A 27,821-nucleotide genomic window follows, 5' to 3' on the forward strand; every position below is an offset into this window, starting at 1 on the left:
TATGATGATATTGTATACAAATCTGTTATATAAAATCAAAGTTCACAAGTACATCTATATCTTGGCTTAAGTCTGAAATACTTTTTCAAAATGCTGTTCCAAACACTTTTTGATAAACATGCACAAATTGTAATGAAAAAATAGTGAGCAATTTACTGGTATATTACACAAATACAGACAATTTGGCCAACTAAATTCATCAAGATTTATATACAAGGATTAAGCATATGGCCAGCATTTTTACATCTTAACTGCAGACTTTTATCAAAGTTTGCATTTATCAGTCATCTTGCAAATTTAACCTCCGAGTTAAGAGGAGTTGATGAACATAATAGGAAATACACAGATAAATAATTCAGGACCAGATATCTGTACTTGACAAGTGCTTTCAAGTTTATTACACAAAGGCTTCAAATAAGTCCCCCCTCACACACACCATTTTTGGAACAGATCAGGGTTCAGCCAATTATAAAATTCTTGAATTGTGTACATTTTTGAAAAAGTTAGTTACAACAAATACCAAATTGTGAATTACATACATCACATATAGTAAAAGAAATAAACTATTAGTTACATGTGGGCCATTGGCCCCAAAGTACTCAAATGAGGACAGAATGACTTTTCACCTTCTGACCTTAAAATCAATAAGGGCCATCTACTAGTCATGACTAACCATTGACCTCCACACCTAATCTTAGGACTTTAAAGTCACATGTTGTTTAAGAGATTTGAAGGAGAGTATTTAAATTGTATACTAGGGACATAAAGGAAAACACATGACACTTGAGGGACGGGCAAGTTTTCAAGGTATCAAAACAATAATTTGAACAATTATAATTATATATATATACATGAATAAGGTATCCCATGAACCCCCAAGGCAGGGACCATTTTGACCCTAGAGATATAATTTGAGTATTTTTTATTTACCACATAATAAAGGCCTAGGCCTTTCAGAATTTTTTGGGGGGAATTTACACTTTTAATACCCGTTTGGCCCAGTGACTTATTATGCAACCAACTGTAACCGTTTGAACAACTTTGGTAGGGGAATCCCCAAGGATCATTCCTCTGTAATTTGGACACTATCCAATCATGGTTTCACGGGAGATGCTTTTTAAGAAATAACTGATGACAACTTACAAAATCGAATCACAATAGTACACATTATGCTCAGGTGAGCATTTTTTACTTTGGGTTGGGTGGGGTATGTTTGTGCATTGCGATAGCTCATAACAGATGCCCCCATTCAGGTGAGCTAAATATAAAAAATTCAACTTTTGCTCATATGGCAACTAAAGCCCCAGTCACATTAGAGCTTACGACCAGTGAAGACAAGTTCACCATCACCAGTGACCTCTGGTCGCGGACAATCTTTAAAACGTCTTACGACGGTCATCGGTGATCTTTGACAGTCGCAGGCTATCTTATTTAGGTCCCACGACCAATTTCAGTCGTAGAGAGGTTTTTGAGCTTGCACAAAAACCTCCTTGCGATCAAACAGGTCGCTAGTGATCTTATAAGGTCTTAGGCTGTCGCACGATGGTCGTTCAGAAGTGCGACAATCTTACGACAGTCTTTACAAATTGCCACTAGTCACTGATAATCTTGAGTAGTCTTTAGTAATCGTGTGATGGTCGTACAACTAGTTGTAGGTGATCGTATGACAGGTCACGGGTAGTCGTAAGTAATCCCACACAATCTTGAGACCATCGTACGTTTGCTTATGACCTGTCGTGCGCTTGTCAATGATGACTGGTCTCACGATAGTCGCAGAAGTAAATTTATACGTGCAAAAATGGTTTTGGTCGCAGACAATCGCTGATGATCGTCAGTTTTACAAGTCGCCGTTGGTCGCAAGTTATGTTAAGCTCTAGTGTGACTGGGGTTTAACAAAGCTTTACTGGTTGAGAAATTCTTAGAGGCTCGCTCCTCTGTGCATAATTTCAGACAGAGGCTTTAACCCAGAGTAGAACCACTAACCTTTCCTAATTTAACTGGGAAACTTCCTCACATGAGAGAATTTAATTTTGGTAAATTGAAAAAGATTTTACGTCTGCAATTTTGTTCACTGCCAAAAGGCTTTGTACCTCCATTGTAGAGAGTATTCTAAAACTTTCCACAATAGTTTTGAAACAAAAAATATACTTCAGTCTGAGACCTAGTTACAAACTGTATTAATCTTCAAACAATAACAAAACTTAGAAATGACTGTGTAGTTTTATTTTTTTACAGATTTTTATTTCTTTATACAAACAAAATAATTACAATATCAAAATAAATATCTCAACAAATGTCCAAAATAATACACAAAACCAGACTATAATTGGAGATTTCATTTTAGAACTTTCAAATAAAATTGTGATTATAATTAAATTTCATATTAATTATGAAGTAAACTTATTGTAAAAGAAAATTGTAAGATTAAATAAGAACTATTCAGAATTCACTGAACACATTATTTTCAGAATCAGAGATCTTTATTACCAACCCTAAATCTCCTATCATCTGTCAATTACAAAAATTAAAAATCCACTGATTTTAGAGTTAACATTAATTAAGAAAGCTTACAGCTCATGTTGGCCAATCTTGGTCTGCTTCCTGGAACTATGAGGCACAGCTGTCGTATAAAGAAACATGGTCAGCTGACTTATTTAAAATTTCATCTTTATATCCCCAAAGTTGATAATAAACAGTTCCAGAAATGGAAACTGGAAAAATTTCATTTTGAAAATTCAGCAGGTTAAGGTTTAAATATAATACACCTCATTACCTCATCAATCATACATAAAGTCATAGTTTGACATGAAAAAATGACAAGTCAAACAGAGAATTTGTCATTTCATTTTTTTTAACATTTATTTTTGGACTTTGAACTATCATGTGTTACAAATGTACTCATTGAAACTAAACTCTGAAATTTAAAGACCGCACTCTAGCAAAATCTATCACTGCAACTACACTGTATGCTAATGTATTTCATTTCAAATATTATCTTCATGTTACACAGATTCTGTCCTAAATGTGAACAAAACTGTTAACATAAAAACTGTAAACGGCTTGCTGTCTTAACTGTTAACATGTCTATGTTTGTGCCACTAACAGAGAGACTGAACAATTCCAGTGTATTGTAAGTGTTCAGCTCGGGTGTTCAGTTCAGGTGTTCCGCTCAGGTGTTAAGTAAACTGCCATCCAGTACAGCTCCTGATAGAAGTGTTCTCAGATTAGACGGGGATTGCTCAAGAATACCTGTAATTCAAAAATAAACTTACATGAATATACAATGTTTTTCTTTATAAAAAAATAGCTAGATCTTGGCTTATATACAACTTTTTTCATTATAATTAATAGCTAGATCTTGATCCTATAACAATTAATAGCTAGATCTTGATCCTATCTCACAAAACATTACTTGGGAAAATATGTGTTTCAACAGATGCTATTGTAAAATTCTGTACTGTTAATTCACACTTGACAAAAGGGTACTGATATAAAGTTTCAGAGAAAACCTGAAAGTGAAAAATGTTCAAAATTTTGGTGGTGGGTTGTACATCCCAACAATACTGTAAAGGTCATATGCCAACTTTCTGTCTTTACATGATTGTGTAAATAATAAATCTTGAAAAAGTGTGATCACCCGGAAGCATTAATCACAACAAAATTACATGAAAATTGCAAACTTGGTTTTTAGTAACATTAAGACTGACCTTGAGTTTAGTGGGCTATAGACAAAGACTGAACATAAAGGTAGTAAGTTCAAGTCAGTCTGACTAAACTTAAGGGCAGAGTCATGAACTTGAAGGTTGCAAGTTCAAGTCACAGGCAGACTGTACATGAGGGTACCAAGTTTAAGTCACAGTCTGAAATTCCATACATACCTGAAATCTTCAATTTCAATGCCATATGACTGATGGTTGGGTCCTCTGACAATATGGGCATACTATCCATGGTGAGGTTCTTATTCACTTCAAATTTCACCCATTTATATCCATTGCACTTTTTAGCCCCAGGGCAACTCTGTATCAAGTTCTGTACCACAGGGTGCGAGAGCCCGAAAAAATCTGGTCCTTTTCCCGTAGTTTCCACTAATTTCATACCCCTGTGGAATGAATTTTAGAAGTCAATACAACATGTTAACTAAAGATAACAAAATGTTTTTTTTTTCACACAAAAATATCTTTGACAAAAATATTTTATGAAACAAAAAAGTTATGATAGCATATTTAATAAGTCTCTACTTTACTTCATTTTCACATATTTTTATACTAATCTTTATTTCATAAAGTTCAAGTGTTATACTCATAAGTAATATGTAAAAATAATACTATTTTCACCTATCAATCTCAAGAATTTTAACAAGTTTTACATTAAATGTTGTTGCGACCTTGACCACTGACATAGTGACTTCAAAATCAGTAGTAGTCATCTACTGGCCTAAATCAATGTCTCAACTAACGTAGGAATTTTCCTTCTCAAGGACAAGAATTTTTCAAATGTCTGTGACCTTTGACCTTATGACCTGATCTACTTGAAAATCGAGATCTACTGTTCACCAGCAATGTCCCTGTCAAGTTACATAGACAATGACTTATTCCTTCTTAAGTTTTAGATCAAACAAGATTTAACATTTAAAAATGTCACTGTGACCTTGACATTTGACCTCAAAATTAACAAGAGCTGTCTGTAGGACAGCACGCTCGACTATTCTAAGTGCTTGATAGTAAAAGAGCCTTGATATTGTTAAATTTTTTAAGTTTACAAAAGGGCTAATTTTTTTTATAAATTCTTGTTATAGGCCTTAGAGAGAGTCTAATTAAACAGTATTGGCTTGACTATTCGGAAGGTAATGTCACAAGGGTGTTTTATTGAGTATAATAATACTAATTACCTATGAATACATAAATTTGACAGAAAAGGTACAAAGGCTTGTTATTAAGATGTTTTATCAAGTAAACCACTGCTTTATTATTATGAATGCATAAAATTGTCCCAAAAAAGGCACAAACCCTTCAGTCGTTATTGAGATAACAGCTTACAAATGAATTTCTAAGTTGAAAAAGGGGAGAAAAATCAGCCTAAATGCAAGATAGAATTATGGATCTTTGTCAGTGACCTACAATTATGACCCTAAATGCATATGTGAAGTTTTAAATAAATATCTTTAATAGTTATGGAGATATGTAAAACTTGCATGTAAACATTAACCAAGAGACTAAGTAGAAAAGGGGATATGAATCAGCCTTAATGCAAGATAGAGTTATGGAACTTGGTCAGTGACATACAATTATGACCCTCCAATTATGACCCTAAGTGCATGTGTAAAGTTTCAAGTAAATATCTTTGAAGACCTTTAACCTTTAACCAAAATTTCTAAGTTTCAAAGGGGCAAATAATTCTGCAAATATTGCAGGCAGAGTTATGCAATTTTGCAAACTGATGTACATTGTTACTATAAAAAAGCATTTTAATTTTCAATTGAATATCTCAAGCAATAATTGAGATATTTGACTTTACAAAAAAACTTTAACCAAAATTTCTAAGTTCCAAAGGGGCAAAATTCTGTCAATATTGTAGGCAGAGTTATCAAACTTGTCAATCTGATGTACCTTGTTACTATAAATAAGTATTGTAAGTTTCAATTGAATATCTCAAGGAATAATTGAGATATTTGACTTTACAAAAAACTTTAACCAAAATTTCTAAGTTAAAAAGGGGCATAATTCTGTCAATATTGTAGGCAGAGTTATCCAACTTGTCAATCTGATGTACCTTGTTACTATAAATAAGTATTGTAAGTTTCAATTGAATATCTCAAGCAATAATTGAGATATTTGACTTTACAAAAAACTTTAACCAAAATTTCTAAGTTAAAAAGGGGCATAATTCTGTCAATATTGTAGGCAGAGTTATCAAACTTGTCTATCTGATGTACCTTGTTACTATAAAAAAGTATTGTAAGTTTCAATTGAATATCTCAAGTAATAATTGAGATATTTGACTTTACAAAAAACTTTAACCAACGCAGACGCCGACGCCGGGGCGACTACAATAGCTCTCATATTCTTCGAATAGTCGAGCTAATAATGGCCATCTACTGAACATTGGAATTCACCCTACCAAAAAGCATAAACCATGGCTTATTCTCAAATTATTAATCAACATGTATCTATATAACTATAATATCATGAAAACTAAAGAAAGGAAGAGCAAACAAAATACAGGTAAAGAAATACAAAATAACTAACCTAGCCTGATTCAATACAGGTAAAGAAATATAAAATAACTAACCTAGCCTGATTCAATACAGGTAAAGAAATATAAAATAACTAACCTAGCCTGATTCAGAGCACGTAATAACTGACTGTGACATTCTGACAGGAATCTACTTTTAAATGTTTTTGTATCATCTTCAGGAACAATCTCAAACTGAAATACATACAAATTCATTAAAACTGACCCAGGGTTTTGTCACTCTTGGAAATAACAACACCTGATATGGTTTTAAAAGCCAACCCAAGTGAATGTGATTTCCTTTCATTATGTCAATATTAGAGCTGACATCGATAGAGACAATATTGATGTATCCTTGATATTTTTCTGTTAATTTTTAATTTATACACATTTCAGAAAATCGATTATTTTGACTAATTTATTGAATGTCAAGAAATCATGAAAGTTCACCCTAAACATATACAGAGGCAGTAATCTTTGTCTAATAATATGCTGTTGTTATATAGTGGAAATATTTCACAGGAATGATGACAAAAAAATATGGTCTGGAAGAAAATCATGCAATGGGCTTTTATAAACAAGACACTGAACAGAACATGTTTTTTACTGAAGACATTTAAACAGATATGACAGTGAATGACACACAAGTGATTATGTGATTATCGATATATCGTTGATATTTGTCATCCAATATTATATATTCTTCATATGCTTTGCACTGAATCAATGACAGCTCTAGTTAATACATAGATTTCTGCTAATAAAGCCCATGACTGATACATTTAGCTTTTTCAGTCACCCTAGGCTTTATCAGACCTCATCAATACATATTGAATTAAAATGAAGAGAATAAAATATTTCAACCTCTTAATACTAGTTTGAAACTAATAGACTTTGAATCAAATAAACATTTAAACATTTAAGTCTCTCTTACATTTAACTAAAAGCATTTGGGACTATGTCTTATCGATATAATCTTTTTATATTACTGCGCACTGTGTGAGCTTGAGAGACATGACATGTTTTGCTTCATTTGAAGTTTAAAGGAAGAAACACATAATGAATTGAAAACATGATAAATAGAATACCAAACAAGTGTCTGATATTATAAAATTTATCAGGCTCGGCATAAAAAAAATGAAGACATCGGTTTCTTTTTTTCTAAACCTTGCTTGATAAATTTTGTAATATCAGTCACTAGCATGGTATTCTGCCTATATACATGTATAATAATCATTTATATACAAGTTTCGTAGATCTCATAGTGAGACATGAAACAACTCTAATAGCATTAATATTATATAATCCCTGATAAAGTTACAGAGCATTCAATCACCCTTCTACAAAGAAAAATGAAATCTGATCAAGTCTGACAATATCATCATATCAAGCCAAAGAACGGCAAAAGTTCTTCCATAGATTACAGGCTTTTTCCTTTACAATGACTTATTGCCAAGACTGGAAAAGTTTATGGTCGAGAAATTGAATAAACTGTTAGTAAAGAGTACGTCTAATACTTACCATAGGTCCATTGCCTCCATCAGATATTTTACAAGTATACAGACACTGTTTTTCAGGATTTGAAATGTTGGCATATACTCTCGTACTACAGTAGCCGACAGGAAATATACTGTTAGACGTGTGGAAACCTGGACGATCTGGTACTATCTGCAAGATAATAAAACTGTATGTTATTTATGCCAATTATCTTTGACAAAATGTTTTTATAAGATCTATATATACAGCTGTAACTGTTACCTACCTAAAAGCCTGAAGGATTGGAAACTTTCTTAAACACTCAAACATTTTTTTACTGCATGTCAATACAGTAAACTTTGCTTATAACAATATTCAGGGGACTGCCAAATTTACAACACTATATCCAGATATGGCTTCACCCTAGAGCCAAACAATTTGAGATCACAGCAAAAGCATCATTATAAGCTAGTGTATCATTATATGCGATATCGTTATAAGTGGTGTTTTGTGTACCATTATTTTTCATTGGATATTTGTGACATTGCCTATCAATATAGATGTTGAAATAAAATATTCTCACCTCCCCTATACTATATAAAGTAAGATCACCCAACACCAGTGGAAACATTGGTCTCCCTGCATTATCTAGTGGTATAGGAGGAACAATATGCTTCCCACCTGCCACTTTACTTTTCTTTGGCTTGCTTTTCACTCCTAGAGCTAAAACATTGACAAAAATACCATTATCTCAGAAACATTCAATTAAAATCAAATATTCAAAATATTTTGAACATAAATAACTATTCTGAAGATAAATTATTGGGGTTTTTTTTGCTTTTTTCTTTTTTTTTAAATAGAGCCTGAATATTAACATGTTCCATATTGTACCAAGTTGAGAATTCCCAAACTAAATATTGAGAATTCCTTGAAACATTACAATGATTTTCCACAACCAGAATGATTCTATGTGTTTACTGCATCTAAATATTCAGCTTATTTTGTTGTTGTTTTTATGTCAACCAACATTTATAGTCCGGTTTGTTTCGTTTTACTTCACACCAACTCAGTATCAGTCATATAGCACCAAAGCAGGAAATATGATTTTAGCTAACCTTGGAGGTTACAAACTTTAAAGCAACACCAGGGGTCAAAACCATCTCATCTGCTGGAGCTAAGAGATACATATACTCCCAGTAATAATTTGAACCCAGTAAGTTGCCTCTTATGAGTACACAGTGATGTGTGACTGCAATTCTTATGCTGTTTTGTTTGTTTGATTGGGTTTTACGTCATACCGACACAGTATAGTCATATGGTGACGTTCCAGCTTTTACTGGACCCTTCCGTGTATAATTCAAGGCATAAACAGGCACCTGACTATAACCACCAACGTTCCGTAAGCTGGCCGGATAGCTTCCTCACATGAAAGTATCTAAAGTCCTTGTCGGGATTAAAACCCACTGCAGTGAGGGGCAATTGGTTGGATGTCAAGGACCTTAACCACTCAGCCACAGATTCCCTGCAATTCTTATACCTCAATCATTAAAGGCAACCCTTCAGCCACAAGGGGCGATAATATTTATTGATTGAAAGTTATGTATTTCGTTCATACATCAAATGAAGTTTTAATTAATTCAATCTCTAAATTTAAAGAAATTATTTTCTGGCATTTACAGGTCATAACATAATCAGTGTTTGATTTTAATATTTGTTCTTCAGAGATTGGTGAAATATAAAGATACATGTATAAAATATAAAGATGGAATTTACCACAAGTACATGAATGATTATTTATTTAGTAAAGTGTTAACCAGTTTTTATTTGAGATAATATCACATTTTGTGACAGTGTTAAAAAAATGGCCTGTGTTTGGTAGTAAACTGCATGAGAAATCTCAGACAACTAACTTTAGTTAACACATTCACCACCAAAATAACTTGTATGCTGCAACAATTACTTTTGTTGTACTGTTAACCACCTTCTTAAAATGTGTCAGTTCGATAAATTCATTTAAATGAACTTCAGACCTCAAGCAGGTTATTTTCAACAGATATGAGCAGCGAAAGTTTTGACAATTCATTAAAATCTTCTCTTACTAAATAAGTAACTTTAGGTAACATTTTAATAAAACCTTTCTCATCCTAAATAGGTAATTATTCGTGGTATGTTAAAAAATCCTATGGTCTTCTAACTAGTAAAACAATTCTTACATTCTAACATTTCCCTCGTTTGTTTAGCTTTATCCCCACCTTGTGCAGCACTTTTCTTCTTTCCTTTTGATTTACCTGCCCCTGCAAGTAACTCTTCACCAGTGGCACTCTTCAACATGGAGGTAGCACCAAGTTTACCGACAAGAGTTGGTGTTTCAACAGCTGTCTGGTAATGAAGAAACTTTCGCAGAAGAAACCTTGAATTAATTGTTTTCAAAATATAAAATATAAGTACACACATGATGACTACAAACCTTCACAAGGAGCGTAAATCTTTAAAACATGTTTTTCTATCTTCCTTATCTTTTTGGATTTATGTCGCACCAACGCTGTAAAGGTTTATTCGTAGACAAAGACATCTGGTACGCCTCTGTGCATTATTTCAGGCTCGAATGGGCACCCAAGTGGAACCACTGATGTTTGTTTACTAAAGAGGCTAAAGTATGCAAAAATAGCCCTTACTGTGTTAAGTAACGCAGTAGAATTATAGTTTTAAATACTGAAAAATCAGTCATTAATCGCACATAACAAGTCAATTATTCTTGAATCTTTTTTCTTTTTTCTAGAATCTTAGAACATTTTTCTTAAGTTTGATTTTTATTTAAATATTTTGGCATCTCTAATGTCTCAACTCCAAAGGGCTTCTCGTTAAAATCATTGAAACTACAGGTTGATATGATTTATTATAATTCTGAACATTTATAACATCAACTTTCATTAGACAGTCATGATATTTATATAGACAAGCTTTACCATAAAATCCTATTGAAAACATTTTTTTCTATGCTAAAAATTATGTAATTTCATTTAATTTTTTTTTTAAATTACTTTTGATAATTTACCAGGGCCTTTTCCAAAAAAAAAAAAAGTCTACTACGAATTAGGTATGGGGCCTTATATCAGTCCAAAATGCCCTGTTCACAATTCACTTTCAATAAGAAATCTATAAGTCATTTCACCTACAAGTGCTGTTCTAAACTATCTTCAATGATATGATAGGACTGACAACATTGAAGTTAACAATATCATACAATCTCTGCAGAGCAGCTCCCTGTGGGAGAAAAAGAATTATCTACCTGAATAAGTATTCCTCTAGGGAGGTTCCATTGTTCTTTTAGGAATAATTGTCCCTAATATTGAAAAGAGTTTATTGGTCTACAGATTTACACTTTACGCAGGTTAACCCATACCTTCTTTCCTCCCTGGCTCGTGCAACTTTTTCTTCTTGTCTTACTACCTCATCACAAATTGCTGCATTCATCTGCAATAAGAATTGATATCAACCATTACATCCCTAAACATGTAAAATGGATTTGCCGTGCTTTAAATTTGGAAATGTGATAAGGTATTTCTATAGCCAATCGGTCATATTCCCAATTGAAAATAGTATATTTTTTCCAAATCCACAGGAAAAAATTCCAAATTGAAAGTTGCAAAATAACAATATTGAATAACAAATTCTTAAATCTTTGAAAATAAGGGCCTCTTCACTGTTATGGTGCTTAAATGTTTGATGATGCCATCCTAGACAGTGATTGTTTTCATTCATTTAATCACTGGAAAATTTGAGTTATGCATTTTCCCCCCAAGTTTTAACAAAACACCGCTGAAATTTTATGGGTATTGGGTCATGTTCCCGAAATCCTGGAAAGAAAAACTTCTTTATAATCATATATATATATACATGTATATATAACTTGTAGCATCTTATACTTACAAAAACCATATTCTTCACATATTTCTTCAGATATTTCCATTTATGATAGTAAGGATCCCTGGCAGTTCCTCCCGGGTTTTTTCTTCCTCTATTACTACTTGGCTGTTTCTTTCTGTATCCCATAATGCTACTCTCCTTCCTGTTAATACAATTTTGAACTTCAATTTGAAGGCAAATTGATTGAAGAAAGATAGCATTTGCATGCTGAGGAAAAGTGTCGCATGATAAAAATGTTGTCTGCTTAATGGTCAACAACAAAACAATTCTCAAAATTCAGAGATAGGAAGCATTGTCAGCAGCTTAAAATAGTGTCCAACTTTGAGTAATTTAACGTCTGTTTTGGTACAAAACTGTATGAAATTAAGAATACTTTCATGTATGCGCTCAGCAGGTAAATGCTAAAAGATAGACAAGCTAGCAACTGTTTGTTTTTATCATATACCTTCAAAAGGCTTTCCCATCTTTCAGCTAAATACAGGGCAGTGTCATTTTTATAAAAGTTAGCATTTTGGCATACATGTATACTAAATTGTGTATAAATACAATTGTACTTCATTGCATTATTAGGATAAAGACATTTTGGCGTTATTATTAATCCCGTAAATTATGTTGGGACCAGTCAAGTCAGGTCATAAAACTGCAATAGAGTTCAATTAAGACCAGTTTTGGAACCTGAGAGAATTGGTATTATTTATATAATCTCTTCAGTTTGCTAAAAAAAAATATTTCTTTTTCCTTTATTCTTTTTTATTGTATAATAAAAATTAAAAAATGAAAATAAAATAATTGATAATTTAATACTATACTAATACTATATGAAAATTTCATCAAAGTCTCACTTTAAGGCATAATATAAACAGGATATTTTTTTACTTTAACTGTAAATTCAGTACTAGAAATACAGTTAATGGCTCACCCATGTTGTTTTTGAAGTAAACTCACAGCACCATGATGTCCCAAACTACTTGTTGCCTATATGCAAAGAGAAAAATGACAATTTATATGAAATTACTGAAGTCTACAGTAGTTTACTTTAATAATAAACATTTCTTTAAGTTTTCCGTCATTACGAACAAACAGTTCTTATAATCTAAAAGAGTAACTAGTTTAATGTCCTGTGGTCCATATAATTCACAACACAAAATATTTTCATAAAAATACTATATACATTTATGTCAGCATTTCAATATTTAAAATTTACCCAACACAACTTCAAAGTTAAATAATTCCACTTAACATTTCTGCATAAAAGTGTTTTGAATTTCAAGACTTGCCAGGACTTTTTTTCCTTTTGCAGGGGCTGTTATAGGGCTGCTTTCTTTTAAATCATACGGTTTTCCCAAAAGCTGATTTTACATCAAGTTTTTTCTTTCTCTTTTGCAAATACATTGTGTAATTTTTCCCCAAAATTAAGGCCAGGGCTGTGAAAAAAGCCCTGCCTGCTTGAAAGTGATAAACCATTGCCACAAGTAAAGAGCCAGGTCAGTTTGCTCATTTGTGCAGTCTGACCAGACAATATACTGCTGGCTGACCAACATTTAAGTTTCAGTTTGATTACTATATCCCCAAAATTGATATTATTAGAATGAACAGTTCTAAAAATGGAAGCAGGACAAGTCCTTAAGCTAAAGAGATTTTCTAAAATACCTGAATTGGTTTGGATGTTTCACCTCTTGGGGAACCATTCGATTGGATAATCTTCACTGTTTGTCTTATCTGGGATTGGTTAGCAACAGATAAGACGTTTGATTGGCTGGTGCTATCCAATGGCACCTCAGCTGCTGCAGTGTTCAATTCAGCCAATGAAATATTGTTACCAGTTTTTAACAAACTTTGATACACTCTTTGTAAGTAGTCCTTGTTGTACCCTTCTGCTCCTTCAGGTTCCATTGTGAATGTCTGAAAATATTAATGTTAAAACCAAAAAGGTTTTATCTTATACTGCTGAATTTGTGTATAATATGTTAATATGTCTTGGTTTAAATTTCAAACTGTCTTTTTTAAATTAAGGTTGGGGTCATGATGGTGAACAAATGTGCAAAGTTTCAAAGCCATATGTCAATGGTCTTTGAAAATATTTCAGGTATTACAAAAACTTTAAGGTAAATTCTAAGTCGAAAAAGGGGCATAAATCTGTCAAAATGCTTGATAGAGTATAAACCTCCACCTGTCTACAGGTTGAGGTTATGATGGCCAACAAGTGTGAAAAGTTTCAAAGCCATATGTCAATGGACTTTGAAAATATTTGAGGTATTACAAAAACTTTAACGTAAATTCAAAGTCGAAAAAGGGGCATAATTCTGTCAAATTGCTTGATAGACTAGAGTTACCTTCACCTGTCTACAGGTTGGAGTCATGATGGTGAACAAGTCTGCAAAGTTTCAAAGCCATACATGTATGTCAATGGAGTTTGAAAATATCTGAGGTATTACAAATACTTTAACATAAGTTGTTACACAGATGCAGACGCCAACACTCGGGTGACTACAATAGCTCTACTTATGCTTATCGAATATTCAAGCTAAATTTAAGCGGATTTGACCGATGTAAAAAATAGCTTCAAATCCACAGTTTACATCTCAATACTTTGGAGTTCAGCTGTTAAGTTTTATGATGCGACAACAGGAAAATTGTTCTTATTTTAGCAGAATCACTCTTACAAATCACATAGCCTTGTGTTTCAATGCTCTTCTATAAGAATAACAGTTGGGGAAACAATGAATTTTTGATCGTCAGTGATTTTTAGAGAAATATCATTTATAGTACTCCCCATGGGTACCGCGTCCTTGCCCATTCCAGTGCAATCAGAAAATGTGTTTCTTTACTCACTGAACGTGACCAATCGAATGTTTCCACCATTAAAGTGAAAGTGGAAGTTCTGCTTTTTTTAATTTGGATAAAAAATGTTCGAAATATTTTCATTTCAAAAAAATTCCTGTAATTGATAAGAAAATCTAAAGCTGCCCGAGTGTGTTGGAAATACTTTTTTATTTTATCCCATATTTACCGGTTAAACTGAAAACTTTATGTTCTGACAAATGTAGGTCGTCTGCTGAAACTGCAGTGATGTCATATTCTGTTGAAAAAATTCTACTGAAGCCAAAATGGGCCATCAATTTACATACCACGGTACCATAGTGCTCTCAGTTTAAGATACAATAGAACATAACAACTAAATATTTTAAAACCATAAATCACATTGATAATTACTGAGACTGTTTAATTGTTCTCGATTATTCTTTTATTTTGTATTTTTATACATCAAGTACATCTACTTTCGTTTTACGTGTCTGGCAACATATTTTTTTATTCTTTTTAGTAAGGGGAATTCTTATTTATTCAATTAATACGAGGAAGTCAAAGACGGGGCCCGCGAAGCGGGTCCGGGCTTTGGCTTGCCCGGCTACGGCTATAGACTACACGTGTATATTTTAAAGAAAATCAAATAAAAAACAATTAAAAAATATATAGAATTCTATACCTATCAATGAAAATTTCAGTGTCAGTTCTAGTCGGGCGCAGCCATTTACAATGTAACTCAATGGTAAAAGGCCGGGTATTCCGATAACGGAACAAATCTCAACTTTTCGGATAAATAATAAACGTCGAGTGTTCCGAGTGAAAACGGAAGCGGTGCGTGTAATACCGAATGACAATTTTAAAACGGAAAGAATTTGAAAGGAATTTTTAATGACTTCCCCGTTCATAGGCTTTCTGATCGATTTAATGATATATTTTTACTAGTCCAAACTATTTAGACGAAAACCGCGGTTATGAATTTGTTTTACGTGGGTCAAATTTGCTTTAACGTAAAATGTTTAAATTCTACATGTAGGATGATTCTGGGCTCTGATGGAAGGGCCAAGCCCTTTTTAAGTTCTGTAGAAAATGCAGTCTTTCAAAGAGGGACAATACGATGTACTAGCACACGTGTGATACATTATGGTTTTATCTGTCACTTATTTCAATTTCATACACGTTCTGCATAGAAAAAGAAGTCATAACTTACCAAAATCGAGCACAAAGTTCTTTGAACAGTGTTAAAAATTTGTGTCAATGGGCGCTGACATTTTGAGCTTAGCTTTGTGGGTAAGGTTTGTATATCTAAATTCTGTATTGCAACGTTCATAAAAAATACGGAATGTGCAGACGACCATTGGTAACGTAATTTCCCTAGTCTAAAAATGACGGATAACTATATTTTAGGTTTTTAAGAATCATTATATATCTGTGTAACAAATAATTACACGCAAAAATATGTATAAATAAAATATATAACGTATTATTTTGTATAACGGTCTAATATTCCAGAGGTGTACTGTAGATCTATAGATAACAATATTTGTAACTTTCCATCCCTTTCATTTAGAAAAACATTGCAGAAAATACCCACTGAGCCAGTTTTTTCATCACATGCATAGGCCCTAGTTTGAAACAAAAATTAATATGTAGTTCTCTTTAAAAATTGATTCATCATTACTGTAAATGTTTTACCTGCAGCAATAGACAAATGTATTTAAGTTTTCAGAAAATGCATTATTTTACTCAGTTTGATATCTGGTTAATAAGTTTTACTTGCTACAAAATTTAAGTATAGCAAGCGCATGTAATATCTTAACTGGCTAGGTAGTTAGCTATCTCGGTTATCTACGCCTCGAACTTATAGAAGAAAAAACTTAATTGACTATCCCGTATAAATTTACTTCTTTCGCACTTAAACGCTTCTATGATTATCTATCATTAAAAGCTAATTTAAGATTTCTAGGTTACATTATCACTTTAATTCCTTCATATCGGAAAAAGTACTGCATACAAGTTGCATTTCAAAGACGAAAAAATAATCTACTTTATTTCTTACACATAACATTTCTATGTATATGAATATACAGTAATGTTTCTTTTTAAAGACTTTATTACCCAGAGCACATTCTCTCAGTGCCAGAAAGGGCGGATGAACCCTCATTAACTATTCAACTAACACAGATAGAATAGTAAGAATACAATATACTCCAACATATTGGTTGATTATCAGGCTTGTTGATCAATATCAACTTTTTATCATCTTGCTAGGTTTCCACTTCATCTCCTCGATTGTCAATGTGGTCATATCCGGACAGCTTTGTGAGTGACTGTTGAAGTCACCTACAATGATGAATTGTTATGTGTCAAGGGATAGATTTTTGTCCTGTGGACAATCGTTCTTTCTAAGGCTAAGTACCTGGAAATCGGAGTTATCTGTATGCGGTTTAGTATGGCAAGCATTGATGTTATTCTGGACTAATGTCAAGATTCCTCCTTTCTTTCTTCCTACCCTGTCACTTCTGAAGCACTGGTATCCTCTGACCATAAAGGATTTAGCAGGTTGCAGATGTGTTTCCTGAATGCAGCAGACGTTAATGTCTCTCTCATGAAGAAAATACTGCAGTTCAGTCTTCTTATTATAGACCCCTTCTGCATTCCAATGCATTTTTGGTCTTTCGTCCTCCGTGAATTTCTGTAGCCTTTTTGTCTTCTCCTCTTGGTATGTCTGAAGGAGGGACCTCCAGTAGCTTGGGGTGGACTCTGTCCCGGCACTGAATCTCCCTGAAAGGAGTCCAAAGATCCAGCACCACATTGTCTTACACTAGATATATCTCTTAAGTCATGCAGTGTTGGCGACTGTCAGAGTTTTATGACAGGATACTCAGACTGGATCCTGGCTCCAATTAGTGTATGGCACTTCTGATTTATATTTTACTATTTATGTCCATTTTTAATAAAAACTGACCTTGGTGTCTGGGGTGAGCTTCAGCCTTTTAGGCCCGCCCCTGGTGGATCCGTGCCTGACATAGGTATAAATGTTTTTTATGATTCGTCATTTTTTTAAAACAAACAACGAACGAACGAACCAATTTATTTCACATAAACTTAATAGTATCTAGTGACTAGCCACTACATTTTACAAATTAACATATAGGTGTACATAGAACATACACTTGTTACAAATATCAATTATGTATACTAAAAAGATTAGGATATTATAATAAAATAAATTAAATTGATCTCATATTTATGGTGATGGACAATACATGTAACCATGTTTGTTTTATATCATGTCATATATCATCAGAAGTAATAAGAAACATTATTTTCGCGAACATTTATAATAGCATGTTTTGCGTTATAATTATTCAATTTTAAATCAGCATAATATTAATAATACATTATTTCGCTTGCTTTATGTTTTTCATGCCATTTAATATTCTACAAACAATTCGATTGATGTAAAAAGATACCAAATGTTTCTATTTGTTTCATATGCAAAATACAATGCCATATTAAGGTATAGGTTATAATTAAATCACTGAGCACTCGTTGGATTACTATCATATAATATGCATTTTTCGTAATAACATTAACTTTACTTTTTTCTTTAATGAATGTAGCATAATATGAAAATTTTATAATTTTATACATCTTCTATATTATTAATAATTGAAAAAAGCACGGCGTAAATTAATTCAATTAAAACCGTAAAAATAGTTTATGTTAAAAATCATCAACATGCCTAAATATCATTGCAATGTGTGTTTTGATAAATGTGAGGAATTTGGCATCCACAGTGGAGTAAGTTTTTTAGTTATATATCATATTTTTTTTACAAATACATTAAATACATCTCTCGTTGCATATGCAGGTTTGGTGTTGACTTTAACTTTAAAATTAATTTAAAAAACCTTAAAAAGTTTAGAGCATTCGCTCGCTAATGTTGAGATTTCCAAATATGAAAAAAAAAGATAAATAATCTTTGATAAATGTTTAGAATTCTATCTCTATTATATTTTGATTATGCTTAATGCAATGTAACGTATTAATTATATTTGTTTATATTCCTGTATACTATGCTTCTCGAAAATATCCTGGTTACATGTATTTTTCTATCATTTGTAATTTGCTCTAAGTATGTATTTACTTAATTGCGATAAACGTTTGAAAAAAAAAATAATAATAAATAATAATGATAATAAAATAACAATTAAGGTACCGTCAAAGAATCTGGAAACAAAATACTTCACACCTATATAATTATATTGAGAAGCAAATGCCATGTCGGCACCTTTAGATCTTTCCAGTAATTAATCGGCTCTTTTAAAGATTTCTCACACGTGCGTCATGTTTGTTGCAAGATTTTAATTGATAAGAATATATATAGCTAGTAATAATTGGTATCTTGCATAACTGTTTTGATCTTAAAATGGCTGAATATCAGTGTTATTGGTGTTTGGATAGTTGTGATGAATATTGTATCTACTGTGAAGTAAGTACTGATTTTAATTGATTTTTTTTTAAATATGTAAAGCGGCATACCACCAACTATTATATTTTTTCGTTTTAATCAATATTTCTCTCTTATTTTTGGAAAAAATAAATGTCCTGTGAAATAAAAGTGTAAAGATTTCAGAGACAAGCTGGGACAACAATAGTTTTGGTCCAAGATTTTAGAAATATGATATTTCCTCTGTGCGCATTATTAACATAGTAAGTGTTATTTTGTGTGTGCATATTTTGGAGCTATTATTAATGACGTTTGTAATGCATTATTTGTAATTATACTTTGTTTATGTCACTATATTTTACTTTTAAATACAATTTTAATCTGCAGACTTTAGCTTTAGAGTTAGCTCAATTTGTCTCAGGCAGGAATTCGAAGGGCTTCATGTCATATTTCTTTAGTAAAAGATACAAAACATTTGCTAATCCTGTCATAAATCTGAAATCTAGTGTGCAAAAAATCATCCCTGATCAGATCAGGTGTGAACTGATTAGCAATGATTTTTGTACACATGTAAAAGATACAGTGAGTAAATAAATATTTTATTAATGTGCATCTTTATTATAATCTTTACAATTATAATACATATCTACAAGAGAAAATAGCACCCGGCCACATGGGCCTATAAGTCACCAGAAATCATATACATTGTAATAATGTTAATAATCATCATTTATTAACATTATGGTTTATTCAAAATAACTATTTGAGTCAATTTATAATAATTGAGCCGTGTCATGACAAAACCAACAAAATGGGTTTGCGACCAGCATGGATCAAGACAAGCCTACGCATCCGCGCAGTCTGATCAGGATCCATGCTGTTCGCTTTCAGTTTCTCTATTTGTTATAGGGTTTGTAAGCGAACGCATGGATCCTGATCAGACTGCGCGGATGCGCAGGCTGGTCTGGATCCATGCTGGTCCCAAACCCACTATGTTGGTTTTGTCATGACACGGCTCATATTTTACTGATATGAACAGACTTATAATGCGTCTTGATAATAAGGAGTATGGTTCGCTTTTCTTTTCTCGTGATTATCTTGAATATAGTTGTCCCAGAATCTCTAATCTTCTCATCGTTACTCTAAATGATGGATTCTAGCTCTTCATGTAAATTGATTCCTTTAAGTCTTATATATATATATATATATATATATATATATATATATATATATATATATATATATATATATATATATATATATATATATATATATATATATATATATATATATATATATATAAAATGAATCTCATTGTAATTGTAAATGGTTCATATATCTATATTATGTCATCTCGTCGTCTTTCATGTTCGAACAGTATGCACTGGTTCACATTAATTACAGATAAACCCGTTCACAGAATACAAGCGTATATATGAGGTAAAGGGTTAACAAAAAAATGATGAAACTACCCAAAATCATGTTTTTCCATGTTAAAACAAGGCTTAACTTATAAATTAGAAGAAAAATTGTTAATTTGTAGAATTTTTTTTTTCATTAGCAGAATATATTTAGCACATTCTAGGATATTTGATGTTTTAATTTGCAATCGTTTGTTAGGTAAACGCAGTCTTGTGAGAGCAGGAGAGCAGTATGTCCTCAATTATATTTGTTCTAAAGGTGCCGCATAATAATAATTAGTAATTTGATATCATTCAAAGATATAAATTTGTGAATAATTATGTGTTGTTAAGAAACAGAAAATATATCCAAGTAAACTGTGGAGTCTATGAAAAAGTCTATTCAAATACACACTGCATTCTTCCTACAAAAGTGCATTTATTGAATGCAATAAGCTGATGACTATATGTTTATATGTATCTTAAAAAGAAGTAATCAAAAATCTTATATGTTTCATTGGGGCTGTTCATTTTATAAACTGTCAATAAAATGTGGTTATTTTCTCTGTTCATACAAGAAAATCTAGTCATCTGAAATTATTCTTACTCCAAAGTTATATGTTCAGAACATCGAAACATGAGAGGTATACAAGTTCACACTAAAGGTTACACAAAATGCACTTGGAGTGCACTAGATGTGCACTTCAATGTGCACTTTGATGAAGTGCACTTCATAAGCGCACTTTGAAGTGTACTAGACCTATTATATGTATTTAGCAATGAATAGCAATAAGATTTTTACAAAAAAAAGATATCTATTTAATAAATTTTCATTATAATTTAAAGTTGTGATTATTATACTTTGTAAAATATGGTGAAAAATATTAGAACAATATTTTTTTAATTCATCAATTTCATTGATTTTGTACTTTAATAATACTTAATTGTTATAATAAGTAAATATGTTATTTTGTTGTTTTAACTGTTTTAGTTAAAGGTAATGATTTTAAGTGTGAATAGCCGTTAATACATTAAAGAATTAATATATTTGTCAATTTTATCTCTCTTACATCTTCAAACTGAGATAAATAAATGATTCTGACAATAGAATTTAAATATAGCTCATAGTTATTGCCTTGAATATTTTTGTGCCCCCACTTTGGGGGGTGGGGGGAGGGCATTTAGATTTACCCTTGCCCTTACGTCCGTCATTCCGTTCGTCCGTCCTTTCTCTTTTGTCGCACGTAGCTCAAAAAGTATAGATCTAGAGTCATAAAACTTTATAGAAATGTTGATCAGCAAGTGTAATTGTGCATCTGAGTTTTTTGTGTGGATATATTCAGTATTTTTAGAGTTATTGCCCTTGACTTAGTAAAAAATTACAATTTTCAACTTGTGTCACTCTAAAGTATTTGACCTAGTGTCATGAAACTTTACAGGAATGTTGATCAGCATGTGTAGTTGTGCACCTTGGTATTTTCGTGTGGATATATTTAGTGTTTTTAGAGTCATTGTCCTTGACTTGATAAATTTTGCAATATTCAACTTGTGTCGCACATATCTCAAAAAGTATTTGACCTAGAGTCATGAAACCTTACAGGAATCTTGCTCAGCATGTGTAGTTGTGCACCTGGGGTTTCTCTTTTGAATTTATTCTGTTTTGTCACATTTATTGCCCTTGACTTGTGCTGGAGTTAGAATCAACCAACTTTATAGGAATAATGATCAACATCACTGTGAAGATATGCACCTGGGATTTCGCATGTGTTTTTTTTTCAGTTTTGTTAGAGTTATTGCCCTTGACTTAGTATAAACTTTTAACTTGTTCTTGCATAACTAAAAAAATATTTGACCTCAAGGTCTGAAAGTTTACAAGAATGTTGGTCAGCCATGTACTTATGCACCTTGGGGATTGCTTGTGGATTTATTCAGGATTTGTAAAGTTTTTGCCATTGACTTAGTAAAAGAAAAGATTTTTAGTTTTCAACTTGTGGCACACTTAGCCCAAAAAATATTTGACCTAAAGGCATAAGATTGACTAAACAAAGGAGTGTGGGGACACCCGTGTCCTATGGACACATTTTTACTTTTTTGCGTTGCACGTAGCTCAAAAAGTATTTAACTTAGGGTCATCTACTTTATACGAATGTTGGTCAGCATGTGTTGTTATGCACCTGGGGTTTTGCTAGTAATTGTCCGTGAATTAGTAGAACTTTGCAATTGTCGAGTGTATCTCAAAACGTATTTGGCCTAGAACCATGGAACTTTACAGAAATGCTGGTCGGCATGAGAAGTTGTGCACCTTGGGGTTTGATTGTGGATTTGTTCAATATTTGAAGAGAAATTGCCCAAAATGTTGTGTTATGTGTACCTTAAGTGTTTGAGTTAAAATTAAACAACTTAACAGAAATGATGATCAACATCACTGTGCAGCTGTGCACCTGGGCTTTTGAAGTTGGATTTTTCCAGTTTTGAGTTATTGCCTTTGACTTAATTAATATTGCAATTTACAACTTGTTCATGCAGCTCATAAAGTATTTGAAATGTAGTCCTAAAGGTTCACAAGAATGTTGGTCAGTATGGACAGTGATACAATACAATACAATACAATATCTTTATTTCACTCAAGACATGCACAATATATACATGACAACATGAGGTAAATAATACAATAGATATAAATCGAGGCACCGATCAATCATAAATCCACTTGGAAAGATCGAAATTCTATGAAATAAATAATTGTGTCTATACTAATTTATAGCGTCATTCTCGAAAACAGTGAATGAAAAAGAAAACATACAAAAAAAACAAAACAAATACAATCATATATAATTGTACATATAGCATGATATATTTTAAACCTGCTAAATCTGTGTGTAATTTCAATATAAATAAGGAAAATAAAAAAAAAAGAAGAAGAGAGAGAAAAAAAAATACATGATATTTCTCAGGATATTTCTCACCAATAGTAACAACGGGAGAATAACCAAAATTGTTTAACCCAATTTTTTTTTTTCAGTTACTATATAAACAAATTATTTCTTTGACCAATTCACAAAATTTTCTATATTCCACTTTTTTAAAACACTTGTTTTCCATTAATTCTTTATAAATAATGATATTCGGTCTGTTGTAATATTTTGCTTTTAACAAGCGCTTACGAGTGCCTAACAAAAAAGAACATTCGAAAAGATAGTGGAATTCATCGCCAATACCATTGTTGCATTTCGTACAAATTCTAAGATTTAATGGGATTCTATGCCAAGATCCAGTTTCTACAGGGAGTCTATGGCTTCTTGTTCGGAAGTTAATCATATATCTTAAGTATTTAGGTGGTGTATTTATTAAGTATTTCTCAAATTCAAATTTTGTTTTAAAAAGTTTATAATTTGCACATTTGCTCGAATTTTCAATATTTGAGTACCAATCATTCAAGAAAAGATCAGAAAGTTTCTGTTTTACAGTAGTTGTTAACCATTTGGTGTTTGGAAACTCATGGTGCGTCCAAATACCACTTAAGCCGCATGTAATTAAAATGTTTTTGATATTAGTTAACCATAAAAATTTATTCTTTTGTACAGTATTTGAATTGTTAAATTGACTAAGTAATAAACAATACAATGTAGTTGACAATTTGTTAGATTTGGGGTAAATCAAATTTGACCAAAAAGAAATCATTCTTGTTTTAATATCAATAATCAATGGTTGAACTCCAGTTTCACCATATATAATACTATTAGGTGTACTTGCTTTAACATTTAAAACAAATTTCAAAAATTTTAATTGTACTTTTTCGATTATGTCCAGATTTCCATATCCCCATATTTCGCATCCATATAACAAAATTGGCTTAACAGTTTTCATGAAAAGTTCTATTTGCAAATCTATTGGCATTAACAAATCTCTTGCTTTCTTTATTAGGGAATACATTGCTCGTATAGCTTGTTGTGCTATAGCACGCTTTGCATTTAAAAAAGAACCACTTCTACTAAATAAAATACCCAAATATTTGTAATCGTTTGTAACTTCAATGTTTTCTCCTTTAAAAGTAAATGTAAATTGTCTTGGTCTTCCTTTAGAAAAAATAACAATATTTGTTTTTGAAATATTAACTTGCAATTTCCAAATATCACAATATTGCTCATATAAGTGCAAAGAATTTTGTAAATCCAGTGCTGATTCTGCAAGTATAACAGTATCATCAGCGTATAAAATTACAAACAGTTTTAAATAGTTAAGAAATGAATCATCCTGACCATGTTTATTGCAGGTTACACCATTAACAAAGTTGCTCGAGTTGAAAAAATCATGTAGGTCATTTAAATAGAATGAGAACAGCAAGGGAGATAAATTTTCCCCTTGTCTAACGCCTATATTGCATATAAAAAAGTCGGATTTCATACCATTTACAGAGACGCACGACTTTGCATTGTCATACATTCTTTTAATGACATTAAGAAAGTTGCCTTTAATATTATTCATCAGTAACTTTGCCCAAAGGCCATTTCGCCATACCGTATCAAAGGCGGCCTTTAAGATCGACAAAAGCACAATATAGAGTTTTTTTACAGCTTTGAAGATACTCGATAAGACAAGAAAGAACAAACATATTATCGACTGTTGAAAAATTCTTCCTAAATCCAGCCTGAAACTGGTTGATTAAGTCATTTTTGTCAGAAAACTTTTGTAATCGCGAATTTAAGATAGCAGTAAAAAGTTTGCCCATACAGCTTAACAAAGTAATAGGACGGTAATTTGAAGCATCCATTGGAGACCCTTTATTTTTAAAAATTGGTTGAATGACACCCACTGTCCAAGAATTGGGAATAATTCCACTTTTAAAAACAATATTAAAAAGCTTGACGTAAATATCTTTCATAATGGGCATCGAGGCTTTAATGTGTTCATTTAAGATTTGGTCAAATCCCCCAGCTTTATTATTTTTTAAATGTTTTACCGCTAATTCTATTTCTTCGGCTGTGATATCTCCATTTAGATCCCTATTTAAGTTTTCTGTCATATCGTTTGGAATTTCAAAAAATTCTTCATCAGTATTTTGCGAGTTTACATTTTTAAAATGGTTATAGAGCGTATCTAGTTCCGCTTTAACGTTTATTTTCTTCCCCCCTGATAGTGCCTTCCAGTATTGCTTGGGGTGTTTATTTTTTAGATTTTTAATTTTTGCAATATTTCGTCTTTTAAATGCTTTATTTGATTTGTTTAGAATTTTCTTATAATGTTTACTGTTTTCGTTTAAAGTTTGTCTATTTCTTTCTGTTTTATGTATCTTATACGTAAATTTTGATCTATGAAAATTTTTTCGGGCATTTTTACATTCTGAATTAAACCATTTCGGTGTATTATTTCTATTTTCGTAAGGATATGTTTTATTTCTTGTTGTATAGCCAAAACTTTCTTTAGCACTTTCAATAAAGACAGTAGATATATCATTTACAATATTTTGCAATTCTGATTCAACGATGTTATTATTTGATTCCATCAAACAGAGACGCTGATAAATATAATCTACATTTTCTGTATCTAGATTTGCTATAAACGCACCTTGATTTTCTTGTTTCCATAGTTTAATACCTGAAGTTTTGTTACTTTTATCATTTACTGGGCAAATAGTCCAATTAAACGTTAGGCATATAGGGTTATGGACATCAGACAAAAGAGGACAAAATTCTAAAACTTCTAAAGATTCAACGCGTTTAAGTAAGTTTTTGGAACAAACAGCATAATCCACGGTACTACTCGACTTACAGGTATTTTTCCCCATTAAATCACCTTTCGTCCTGCCATTTAGTATTAAAAAATTATTGAATTGCAGAAAATCTATGAATTTATAACCAAAATTATTACAGCTTTTATCTTGACTGACTCGTTTAAGATTAATATTTGTATCTTTAAAACATTCCATGTCTGATTGAAATTCATAATACAAATCGTCTAAACCATTTTCATGAAAGAGGTCAAAATCTGGTTCTATATAATCTTTCATATTTCTTATTCTTGAGTTCCAATCTCCTAACAGACAGACAGAAGAATATTTATTACTGAATGAATCAAGTTCACCTTGAATTTCTGCAAAAGGGTCGCCAGTAGAAAAATCAGATGATTCAGGTGGCACATACACGACACCATATAAAATATCATTACTTTTTGTTACTTGTTTGGACAGTACAAACCATAGAATAAGTTTGCTTTCTGATTCAATAATGCGCACAAACGGTGTTAGGTAATTTTTAATCCCTAGACAAAGGCCGCCTGACCGTCTTTTCATTACATCCTTGCGATTTTTAAAATGCAATTTAAAGTTTTCAAAATTCACACTACATAAAGAATCAAGTTTGGTTTCCTCAAAACATACAATGTCATATTTATCAATAAATTCACAAAAATCAGGACAATTTTGTTTACATAATAAACCGCATACATTCAAATTAAGTATTTTCAAATAGCATATATTGTTATTGTGTAATGACTGTTCATCCAAAACGTTCTTATCACAACTACAAAAATAATTTTGTAATACACATTCACAATAAGTATCGGTAACCGAAGTGTCAATTTGCACGGTTAAATCTCCCGACCTGTCCTAGATTTTGCCACTGGTGGTCACGTGACTGACTGTCGCGCCGGTTAATTGAGGCCCTGGCAAACTAATCATGTTTATAGCTACACTTTCACTGGTATTATTTGAAATGGAATTGTCGGCGATAAAACTCAAGTTTGGTTCATTATCGCAAAAACGTTTTAATTCCGTGTCTTCTAATGGCGAGTTTGCTTTGTGTTTATTCTGCTGCTCGTGTTGACGCAGAGGATCAAGACGATTGCTGGTAGGAGTCACAAAGTTTAAATTTTGCTTGGCAGACGTATACGATCTAGAATTTTGAGCACGATAAACCTTTCTATCGTTTATTGGATTCGATTTTGGGGAACCATTTCTGGAGGATATGGTATCTAAATTTGTATTCCTAGCCTGCAAACGGGGGTTCGAGCAGGATGATTGAGTGATGCTGGCTTCTTTTGGTTTAGGGGGTCGTGTATCAAACCATGCCTCGGTATCAGGATCGTATGTGAGTCCGTTAACATTCAGCGTGTCATTCTTAAAATGCACTGTATATTGATCTCTTTTGCCCTTGTATTTACGTAGCACAGGAAAAATCTTGCGTCGCCTAAGTTCAACATCTTGTGGGAAGTGCTCATTTATAAAATATTTGCTTTTCCTGGCATTTAATTTCACCCCAGCTTCACGTATTAGCTCCCTTTGTTCAAAAGTTTCAAAAGTCACTAAAATTGGACGTGTTCTGTGGTTTTTAGCTCGACTTTTCTATGAAAAGGGGAGCTATCCTACTCGCCCCGGCGTCGGCGTCGGCGTCGGCGTTGGCGTCACATCTTGGTTAAGTTTTTCGTACCACCCCACTTTATTTCAGAAGTATTACAAGTATGGCTTTGAAACTTACCATACTTGTTCACCATCATAACCTCCATCTACAGACAAGAGTACATAACTCTGTCAA

General features: G+C 32.3%; 1 protein-coding gene across 1 annotated transcript; it reads right to left on the reverse strand.

Moving 5' to 3' along the window:
* Nucleotides 1-2,208: 2,208 nt before the first annotated feature.
* On the reverse strand, nucleotides 2,209-15,746 carry LOC132717833 (transforming growth factor beta regulator 1-like). The gene is made up of 11 exons (XM_060701405.1): nucleotides 15,647-15,746; nucleotides 13,285-13,536; nucleotides 12,554-12,609; nucleotides 11,638-11,776; nucleotides 11,111-11,181; nucleotides 9,921-10,117; nucleotides 8,291-8,430; nucleotides 7,753-7,899; nucleotides 6,332-6,426; nucleotides 3,879-4,099; nucleotides 2,209-3,249 (listed from the first exon to the last, which is right to left on the reverse strand). Exons 2-11 carry the CDS (start codon nucleotides 13,525-13,527, stop codon nucleotides 3,170-3,172), a joined length of 1,389 nt encoding a protein of 462 aa, XP_060557388.1. The 5' UTR covers nucleotides 13,528-13,536; nucleotides 15,647-15,746; the 3' UTR covers nucleotides 2,209-3,169.
* Nucleotides 15,747-27,821: the final 12,075 nt, after the last annotated feature.

Source organism: Ruditapes philippinarum, unplaced genomic scaffold (genome assembly GCF_026571515.1).
Source record: "Ruditapes philippinarum isolate M1 unplaced genomic scaffold, ASM2657151v2 ctg3779_1_1_1_1, whole genome shotgun sequence".
Classification (NCBI taxonomy): domain Eukaryota; kingdom Metazoa; phylum Mollusca; class Bivalvia; order Venerida; family Veneridae; genus Ruditapes; species Ruditapes philippinarum.

What these genes read in the sequence shown, in the direction of transcription:
- LOC132717833 (XM_060701405.1), bottom strand. Translation starts at nt 13,527, where the DNA reads ATGGAACCTGAAGGAGCAGAAGGGTACAACAAGGACTACTTACAAAGA. An exon ending in AAACATCCAAACCAATTCAG is followed by an intron (nt 12,610 to 13,284) that starts GTATTTTAGAAA and finishes CTTTGCATATAG; the next exon opens with GCAACAAGTAGTTTGGGACA. An exon ending in ATGGAGGCAATGGACCTATG is followed by an intron (nt 6,427 to 7,752) that starts GTAAGTATTAGA and finishes TATGTATTTCAG; the next exon opens with TTTGAGATTGTTCCTGAAGA.